The following is a 10,805-nucleotide window of genomic DNA, read 5'->3' as shown; positions in this document are numbered from 1 at the left end:
TTAGCATACGACTTATACATAAAATTATTGTTTTGCGTAGGTCTTTTATATTTACCGGGCGTCAATCTAGATGGCAGGAAGTTCAAGCAGTATTCCGGTTCCGGTATTGTTGTACATGGGGGGTAACATTATAACCGGCCAAACCGGTGTTAGTTATAGTATTCCGCCAGTTCAACCTATTAGAATTGGTCATAGGTGTAAATTAACTAAATTGCATACGAAAATATACAAGTATTTGCAAATTGATCCAAATCAAAATGCATTGCGGCTAACCGCAAGATAGCCGATTAAAGGGCATCATGATACAATCTTCTATGAGGTTGTTCCCGTAACTAGTGATTACGGTTTGCGCATGGTGTTGGATGCACACTGCGTAGGGACGACATATTTGACTATGCAACTGTATGTTGAACTCATTCCTCAGATGGGTGTCGCCGCACATGGGTAGCCGAGAACGTCTATTGAGCACATGGTTGAAGCGGAGGAAGAAGATGCAGATGTTTTCGGGATGCCTGTTGTGGATATGAACGAATGTCCACGATCGTCATTCGAGGCGCAGACGTATGAAGGAACTACTATCCATACGAATTTTCATGGTGTTTGCGAAGATGTTTCAGCAGAACAACCGGGATCGTTGTTCACAATAGCGAACAACGCGCTGGACGTGGGGATGAACATCACGAACGATGTTCATTTACAAGATGACACGTATGAGGAGGGAATTGGTGAAGGGACGAACGAGTTCCCCGATGATGTCGACCCACCCCCCCCCCGTCAATCGAACGATGGCACGGATAGGGCAGATTTCATGGACGAACCTCCTATGTATGGTGTAATTGACGTAGAGGCTGCAGATTTTTCCGATGGTGACGAGCTTCCTATACGAGTAACTCATTGGGATGAATCATCAGAATTGAGTCAAGAGATGCTATTCGGGTCAAAAGATCAATTAATAGCTGTTGTGCGAATATACCACGCTCGAACGCACCATGACTTTTACGTCCTGCAGTCGACCCCACTATTATGGGTTGTTAAGTGTAAGAACTTTGAATGCAGTTGGAGACTGCGTGCGATGTATCGTCAGAAACATCGATTCTTCGAAATCACTCAATATGGTGGTCCGCACACATGCTTGAATGAACTCCTCTCGCAAGATCATAGCCAAATCACGTCGTCCCTTATTGCTAGTGAGGTTGTGAATATGATAAGGGGTGATGCGTCGACCTCAATCGCTACATTGAAGAATTCATAGATCGTCGTTATGGCTATTCCATCTCATATAAGAAAATTTGGTTAGGCAAACAGAAGGCAATTGCCCAAGTATTCGGCGATTGGGAGAAGTCTTATCAGACGTTGCCTAGGTGGATGGAAGCAATGTGCACTTATAATCCTGGTACTGTCGTAAAGTGGAGGTAGAACCCTATACCCAGCAGCGATCAGACCGTAACATTTGTATCAGTCTTTTGGGCGTTCGCAGCATCTATTCAGGGTTCTCCCCACTGTCCTCCTATGATCTGTATAGATGGGACACACTTGTATGGTAAGTACAAGGGAAAACTCCTTATTGCGACGTGCCCGGATGCAAATAGGCAAATATTTCCCCTTACATTCGCTATTGTGCAAGAGGAAAGTTTGGACACATGGAATTGGTTTTTGTGTTGTCTTCGTTCCATTACCGATAGGGACGACATTTGCCTTATATCAGATAGGAATCCAGGGATCATCGCTGCAGTGTCTCACAATCCCGATTGGCAGCCACCGCGTGCGCACCACCGATTCTACCTTCGACACATTGTAAGCAACTTCAGCACGAAAGTGCACAGTATCAATCTGAAGCGAATGGCTGAGCGCACGGGAAGGGAGTATCAGGTCAGAAAGTTTAACATGTGGATGGAGAAGATCTTCGATGAGGGTGGGGAACCCGCAAAAACGTTCTTCGATCAAATCGCTCCTCATATGTGGACTTAGTGCCACGACGGGGGCAGAAGGTATGGGAACATGACGACAAACCTCGTCGAATGTTTCAACGCCGTCCTTAAGGGCGCTTGTAGCCTCCCAATCACTGCCCTTGTGCAACTGACATTTTATCGCGTTGCACATTATTTCAATAGCCGACGTGAGGCTACTCGTAATGCAATATCAGGAGGAAATGTATTAACTCCTCATACATTGCTTGCGATGGAAAGAAGGAAGTTGAAGGCGATCGGACATCGCGTGACGACGTTCAACCGGTCTAGAGGTACTTTCAGCATCACGACTGCGCATTTGGGACCTCATAAAGGAAACAACGTGCAAACGCTTCGCATTCAGGATTTGCACGGCTGCTCGTGTGGGACGTGGCAAGCCTTACACTTTCCATGCTCCCACCTTCTCGCTGCATGTGCAGAGACACGACTCAACGCCATGCAGTACGTTGAGCCTTGTTGGACCACCGCCGAACATTATGCGACATATGCGGTGGATTTTCAGCCGATTATGCACGAGGCGTACTGGCCAGCATCGTCTTTGCCAACTATACAGGCAAATCCAGCGTATGCTCGACATAAAGGTCGTCCAAGGAGCTCCCGTATACACAATGAGATGGACGCTAGGGAAGGTAGGAAAAGGAGCACGTGCAGTATATGTCATCAAGAATGGCATAATCGCACAAGGTGTCCGAGAAGGACCCACTCGGGCGATGCAGCGGGACCGTCGCGTTGATTTCGTATGCAATTTTATACTATTTCACACCGTTTCTTTTTTATTTATATCTATTCTGATGCAACGATGCATTTCCAGGATTGATCCAGGGCCGTCCGATCCGAGCGTCTTGAAGATGGGCGATCATCACAGGGCCAGCCGAGCGTGAGCTGAGGGGCATGCGGAGCCCCTGTGCTGCCGAGGGGGCACGCAGTTTGCCAAGCGTTGGTTAGAGGCAGACCCCCGCATTGTCCAGCTGATACGCGATGCGGGGTTTTATGGCATTTATCAGATTGCTCATATCTAGCTTGATTGGCATCTTGTCACATCATTGGTGGAGCGATGGAGACCCGAGACGCACACGTTCCACCTACCTCATGGTGAGGCCACCGTCACATTAAAGGACGTAACTGTTTTGTTCGGGTTGCCGATTGATGGGCGAGCTGTCATTGGTCGCACTGCCGGACCAGTGGAGGGACCTACAGACCGTCAGGGTCGACTCGCCCTGCGTATATTATGTGCGAGCGTTTATTAGGCGTTGTTCCGCCTAACAGCGAGTTGGTTGGTGCACGCATCCGTATGCGGTTCCTTGAGGGGGATGCGTTTCGTGAGCTCCCGGCACATGCAGATGTTCAGACAATAGCATGCCACGCACGAGCCCACTTGTTGCGTTTGATTTGTGGGGTGATCTTCTCGGATGTTTCCGGCAGTTATGCGCATCTTATGTTCTTTCCACTTCTTGAGGACTTCGGAGCGTGTCACTCGTACAGTTGGGGGTCCGCCACTTTGGCGTGGTTGTATAGGGAGATGTGTCGCGCCGCGCACCACTCGAAGACACAGATTGCGGGCCCCCTTCGCTTACACCAGGTTTGGGCTTGGGAGAGATTTCCTTCATTCGCGCCTACGCAGTGAGGTTTCCTACAGATTGAGAGGGGTCAGGACAGTCGTCTGGTTGATCCTCTCCCGCTCGCATATCGGTTAGTACCTATTTTATCTATCCCTATATATTCACTCAATAACTATTACGAATACTAATTCGTAATATGTAGTAGTCTTGCATTTGGGAACTTAGATTTCATCTTATACAGATGGAGGGACGACTTGAGGGCATCGATGGTTGCGCTTCACACATTGCCCTGGTACAGGTTCGAGTTGGACATGCACCGGGAGCATGAGGTATAAATCAGTTAAAGTATAGCACATGAAAGCATTTCTTTCTTTCTTTCAGTTGTGTATAGTCCGCATAACTTTTTGTTTTGTCTAACTGCAGTTTATATGGATGCCCTACACGGATGAGATTTTAGCCGACATGCCGCTTGCCTATGCAGACGGGAGGGACCTGTGGGTAGCGTGAGTGCCACTCATATGCTTTCATATTATTGAGTGGTATCTCCCCGATCGATTCATGCGATAGTTCGGGTTTCGACAGGTCATTCCCCCCCCCATTTATGACTTCGGGGGTAGATATTGTTGGGGACAATCTCCACGGCATGGATGGACGCGGTCGAGGGGTCACAGACTGGTCGAGTACGCACGCGATATTCGTCATTGCGTGGGAGCATCGGCGAGACTACATCGTACGAGGAGTGGCGGAACACAGTCCGATGCGTCCAGATGACCCATACTTCACTTGGTATAGGTCTATCACACGCCGCTTCGTCGACAGGACCGCAGCCGTATATTTGAGCCTCGTAAGAAGATTAATGCCACAACTCATTTTATTATATATACGTTCCAATTTGAATGCGTTAATAAAATATGTTCATATCCTGCAGGCTGACATAGTCATTAAGGCAGAGCATATCTCGTCGGATCCTGCGATCCACCGATTGATGCGTGCTGCACTGGACCTCGTCCACGAGGATGGTCGAAGGATCCCAGAACGAGGAGGTCGACCTGATGTACCAGCACGAGGAGGTCAACCAGCTCCAGTACGAGGAGGACGACATGCTTCCTCTAGTCGTCTAGGGACTCTCATGTCCTCCCCACTAGTCGTACAGACCGAGTACTTGTTTGACCCGTCAGCGCCTTATGCGCCTTCCACTGCAGCTCATATTGCCGGACCATCGAGCAGACCGACTGATGCCCCATCCGACTCTGCTGCTACCCCATCCATGTCATTTTTATTGGACGATCTTTTCAATGGGGTCGAGGTCGATGCACCCCCTAGGCCGCCTCGTTCTCGTCCCGAGACATCGTATCATTTCTCACCGCGTGCGCTATGCATGGCTGATGATGATGATGCAGCACCTCTTGGGGGAGAGGATTCACATCCAGCACGACGGGCTAGGACACCTGATGATGTTGACGAGCAGGGAGAGGGTAGACGCAGACGGCAGCCACCACGACCCCGGAGATGACCTCGCTGCGGCACGGAGTAGTTTAGCATTACTTTAATTGCATTTTATTTGTATGTATATCATTGATTGTTTTGATTTCATTTGTATATAATTGATTATTTTTTTCTTTCTTTTGTATATATCATTTAATAATTCGTATCTCTAAAAAATTCAATACTACCAAATCTAAAAAATGACACATAATTCGTATCGTCTAAATTTGCATGTCTAGTTAAGTTAATTCCTTAAATTCAATTGTCTTTTACTACAAAATTCGTATTGCTAAAATTTGTATGTCTGCATGCATTTACGTGCGTCATCAGATGCAAACGTGTTTCAGCACTCTAAACATTTACACGTTAACTTCCCCTCACCGCCATATACTACATGCACCAAAAATCTTAGGGAGCACTTAATATATGTTCTCTCCATTAAACTCCTAGTCAATTTGTCTTAAAGTATATTAATTAATTACGTATATTAATTTTAATAAAAAAATATAATTGATTAAGTGATATATTAATTTTTAGAGTATGTATATCCTAAATTAAAGTTTATTTCATGATTTCTCTAAACTTATATTTTAATTAACTATCCAAATTTAAAGTTCAAACAGCATGTAGTTACAACATGTAAGAATCGTTAATTTTGCATTTCAAATTAAATTTGTATAATTACAAAAACTTTAGTATGGTTTTCCCTACATTCTCTAATTAAATATGAATGGGTGACTAAGATAAAAAAGCATTCTAACAATAATTTAATTTGACCCAAATCCTACTTTCAAATACCAAAAGGATGGGTCAAAATATTTGGCTTAGTATGCGGATAGTCAAACTATAATAAAAAAGAGTAAAAACAAAAAAAATTAAGACGTACGAAGAGGTATTGATGCTGCTATTATCTTTCAAAATGTTTAACTTTGTCTTGCAAAGTTTAAATTTAAATAATAAATTTAAAAATTTAAATTGTTAATTCCCTTTTTTAATTGTTAATTCCCTTTTTACAAATTAATTTTAAATTTAAATAATAAATTTAACTTTGTCTTGCAAAATGTTTAATTGTTAATTTTAAATATTACATCCAATAAACATTTTGCAGCATTATAATTATTAGGCATTTTTATAACTTATTGAAAATTTATTTCTTCTAAATTTTTTTTTGTCATACTTAAAGAATTAGTTGGTACAAAACATCAAAGCATTTAATTCGAAAATTTTTTTCGGTCTCTAATCCACGAGTTTTAAAATATCATTTTATTAAAGACAAATTTTATTATTCCACATGTAGACCGACTTTAACTAACAAAATATTCATTTCGTCAATAAAATTTAATTATACGAAATTTTGTAGTCTTTTTTGTAAATTCTGGGGTTAGAATCATATTTTGAAATATTTTTTTGATTTATCCAAATTTTATTACAAATACTTATTCATAATCAATAATATCTTTTATGTAAATACTTATTCAAAGAAAGTTTCCTGTTCAGAGTATTATTTTATATTTTTATTTATTTCTAATTATAAAACGGGAAAAAACTCGAAGTCGAGGGCATTTGCAGAGAAGCTGAATCTTCTTCCTATAGACTCTAGCTAGCTATGTATTTATAGAGTAGGGTTTAGGAGAAGCTTTGTGATCCAACAAATTTTGAGTTGAAATTTTCAAATCAAGGTGCTCAACATCTCCATATCAACTCACCAAACTATGCTTCTGCCTCGTCTGTTTTCCCTTTTTCTAAATTTGGAATTTAGAAAGGCAAAAGGGCCATGTTTGATGAGTGATGAAGAGGTTCTCTTTTGGTTTTTAATTAATATAAGCAGTAGGAGTATCTGTTTTTCCAGATAAGCATGTATTTTTTAAGATAATTGAAATTTCCTAATATCTACATAAAAATATTATATATATATATATATATATAATTGCGAGTGATGCAGCCAATCCTTGAAAGCAAGTTTTAAGTTAAGTTTTACTGGCGTTATTTGAGCAAATTATGTTTGATAGCCTTTAGGCTTCAGCATTGTTGGTGTTGAAACATCAGATCGTTTTATGGTTGGGTTCATTGTGTTGGAGAGCTGGTAAGTTGTTGAATGTGACTGGCGTGTTGTGGTTCTTCTTTAAGACCAACCCAGAAAAATGACTTAAAATGAGCCTCTGTTTTTATAATTTACGATGCAACGAGGACAAGTTCATCCCACAGGTTCTCCGTACGATCGCTTCTTAAATCTCGCAGGTTGGACCTGCGAGATTTACCATGTGGCACGCTCTCCGTTCGATCGCTTCTTAAATCTCGCAGGTTGGACCTGCAAGATTCACCACGTGTCACGATCGCTCGTAACCTCGCAGCCACGCGTCGCCTCTCCGTTCGATCGCTTCTCAAATCTCGCAGGTTGGACCTGCGAGATTTCTTCACCCGTCGCCACACGTTACGTTAGCCCTGTTTCTTTCTTTGCCACGCGTCGATGACAGAGTGGCCACCAGTTTAAATCTCGCAGTTTCATGCTGCGAGATTACGTGAGCATTATTTTGGGAAAAAATTTCCTGTTCAGAGTATTATTTTATATTTTATTTATTTTTAATTATAAAACGGGAAAAAACTCCTGCTTTAATCTTTCAAAGTGGAATCCGCGTGTACGGTCCTGATTAGAGGGAATAAAATGGCCGGCGCCCGCCCTCCACGTGTACTGCCACATTTACAAATAACAAAATAGTAAAATATAAATAAATACAGCAGAGCTGTATGTTTGTTCTATCCGTTTATTTTGTTTTTTCTGTTTCTGTTTCTGTTTTCATTTTATTTTTATTTTAAAATTTGCCCAACGGGTGAGAATGCAGTAAACGCGGTTTGAGAAAGCAGAAGCAACAATAAATAAAAATAGAAAAATAAAAGCAAAAATGGAAATAAATAACTCATCACGCGCGGTTGGTGTCATCATCGTCATATCTACCCGGCGCTGGAACACCGGTTCAGAACCAGACGCCAACCCATCCCTAAGTACGTCTCCCCAATCAATATCTCTCTCCCCCCAATATCTCTCTCCCTCTTTTTCTATCTCTATTTCTATGGGAGAAATCGGGAGCGAGATCCGACGGGTGCTGAAGAAGAGGACAAAGAGGGGGAGATGCTGATAAGCATCGCTCATCCAAAAGCCATGACCCATTTCACGAGGTGGGTTTCGGATCTCGACTGGCGTCTCCTCCTCTTGATCGCTCCTCTTCTCTCACTCCTCGTCTTCTTCTCTCTCTCCGCAAGCAGCCCCTTCGCCTCATTTCCCCCAATCGCCTCCATCTTTTACAATCGAGCCAACTCGTCCTCCTCCTCCGCCGCCCCCGCTACCGCCGTCCCTATTCTTTCCCCAGCACAGAGGGCGAGGACGAAGGCGGAGCTGAACGCGTCGAGAATCGCGGTGTGCTTGGTGGGCGGCGCCAGGAGGTTCGAGCTCACCGGACCCTCCATAGTGGAGAGAATTCTCAGGGAGTATCCCCGGTCGGATCTTTTCCTGCACAGTCCGGTCGACCGCGACGCGTACAAGTTCTCGCTCCTGAAGGACGCGCCCCGGGTGGCCTCGGTCCGGCTGTTCGAGCCCGCGCCCGTGCCGGAGACCGAGTCGCAGCTCCGAGTCCTCACCGCGCACAACTCGCCCAATGGCATTCAGGTAATTAGCGACTCTTTCTGGGGCTCTTTTACTTGCTATTCTTCGTTGTTTATTTATTATTAAAATTTAAATTATAGTTTTAAATTGATAATGGGGATCCACGTGTAAAACGGAGGTGGCGCCGGCGGCTAGTGGTTGAGATGAATCCGTTCGGTGCTGGTGGTCACTTTCGTGGTGGTTCAGCTAATGAACCATGAATATTATTACTATATATATTTGAGAAAGTATTATTATTATTCAGTAGAGATCATTGGTCAATTAATTTTTTATAAAAAAAAAACATGCTTTGAAGATGAGCAATGTAGCAGTTATTTTTCGAATTTATTTTGTTCTGTGCCGCAATCTTTGACATGTAGAAGTTTCGAAAGTTTTATTATTAATGTTATATGGAGTGATATTTGAGGAGGGCAATATTTCCTTCTTGCTTAGGAGCTTTGAAAGGTGAATCATTTATTAGAAAATAAAATAATTTATATTATATTTATATCGCATTTGATTTGCCAAATTTTAAAGATTTTTATGTATATATGCTTCTTTTAAAATAATTTAAAATTTTTAAATAACTAAAAAAAATAAGAACAAAATAGGCACAACCAAAAAAAAAAAAAGAACAAAATAGGCGCGAAAGAGGGTCAACGCTTTTTGTTCTTTTAATCTAATCATAAAATAATTAATAATTATCCTACTTAAAAATGGCCAAGTTTTAGACAAATATGCCCAACCTTTACCTTTGGGACTTTCTTTCCCGTGCGGAAATGCCTTTTCTTCTTTTTAAAAAATGTTTTTTTATTATATTATATTATATTATATATTTTTTATTTTTAGGCCCCATTTAAGGTTTATTTAATTTCTTTTTCTCAAAGATAAATAAAAAAATAAATGGGGACTTAAAAGGCAATTTTGGTTTTTTGCAGGGGCTTTTGCAGTATTTCAACCTTGTAGAGGGATGCCTCACGCTGGTTAAAGTTTACCAGGAACAGAACAACCTCACGTACGACTGGATCGTCCGAACCCGAGTCGACGGGTACTGGTCGGGCCCGCTGGACCCGGGAAACTTCATACCGGGTCACTACCTGGTCCCGCCCGGATCCACCTACGGCGGCCTCAACGACCGCCTCGGCATCGGCGACTTCAAAACCTCCGTCGTCGCGCTGTCCCGCCTTTCCGTCATCCCCCACCTCGACTCGGCCGGGTTCCGCCACCTCAACTCGGAGACCGCGTTCAAGGCCCAACTCACCACCCAGGGGGTCCCCTACGTCGCAAAGCGCCTGCCCTTCTGCGTCGTCTCTGATCGGAAATACGGGTTCCCGCCGGGCCGGTTCGGCGTTCCGGTGGCGGCGCTCTCGAGCCCCGGCCCGCTTAGCGGGGCGAAGTGCCGGCCGTGCACGGAGGCGTGCGTTGGGCAGTGCGTGGCGGGCGTGATGTCAGGGCTTGAGAGGGGGTGGAGCTGGACGGATTGGGCCAACGGGAGCCTCCGGCTCTGCGACGCGCACGCCGAGTGGGAGAGGGGTTGGGAGCGGATCTTCGATCGGGTCGCGGGGAAGAAACTTGCCCAAGGCAGGAAACGGGTCAGATCGTTGGAGCTAAAGCGTTGCGTTAATGATTTGGAGGAGATGAGGCGGCGGTCTGCGCATTGGGAAGCGCCTCCGGCGAGGGAGATTTGTAAGATGGGCTTGGCGTCGGCGTAGGGCCAAACGCCGTCGTGTTAGATTAGTGGGGCACGATACTACTGTATAATGGTTGATTGATGGGAGGGGTATTTTCGGACTTGTAGAGTTTTTTTTGTTTTTGTTTGGGGGTATTTTTTGAAGCATGATCGGGGCCTGCACTGTTAATTTGGATTGACACAAATAAAAGAAAAAGGAAAAGGATGTACATAATTTAATATTTTATTTTTAATTTTAATTTTATTTTCATTCACAGTGAGAAGAAAGAAAAAAATGGCAATTTTATTTATAAAAAAAAAAAAGAGGATATTTTGAAACAAGTTTTTTTAATAGAGGCTCTAATGTTCTATGAGCCTAGATTTTACTCTCTGACTTTTACTTATAGGCACTTTTTTAGAGAGTAGGATTAAGTCTTCATGTGAAGTCATCACAAATTCATAAAATATTTTATTCTCAAATCCAATGG

At 43.3% G+C, this 10,805-nt stretch overlaps 1 protein-coding gene across 1 annotated transcript; it reads left to right on the top strand.

The window, feature by feature from the left end:
• Positions 1-7,888: 7,888 nt before the first annotated feature.
• Positions 7,889-10,552, top strand: LOC131162184 (uncharacterized). Its single transcript, XM_058118386.1, has 2 exons — positions 7,889-8,672; positions 9,587-10,552. Exons 1-2 carry the CDS (start codon positions 8,139-8,141, stop codon positions 10,358-10,360), a joined length of 1,308 nt encoding a protein of 435 aa, XP_057974369.1. The 5' UTR covers positions 7,889-8,138; the 3' UTR covers positions 10,361-10,552.
• Positions 10,553-10,805: the final 253 nt, after the last annotated feature.

Source organism: Malania oleifera, chromosome 8 (assembly GCF_029873635.1).
Source record: "Malania oleifera isolate guangnan ecotype guangnan chromosome 8, ASM2987363v1, whole genome shotgun sequence".
Classification (NCBI taxonomy): domain Eukaryota; kingdom Viridiplantae; phylum Streptophyta; class Magnoliopsida; order Santalales; family Ximeniaceae; genus Malania; species Malania oleifera.
Note: the sequence above shows the minus strand (reverse complement) of the source record. Positions and strands in the feature narration are given on the sequence as shown.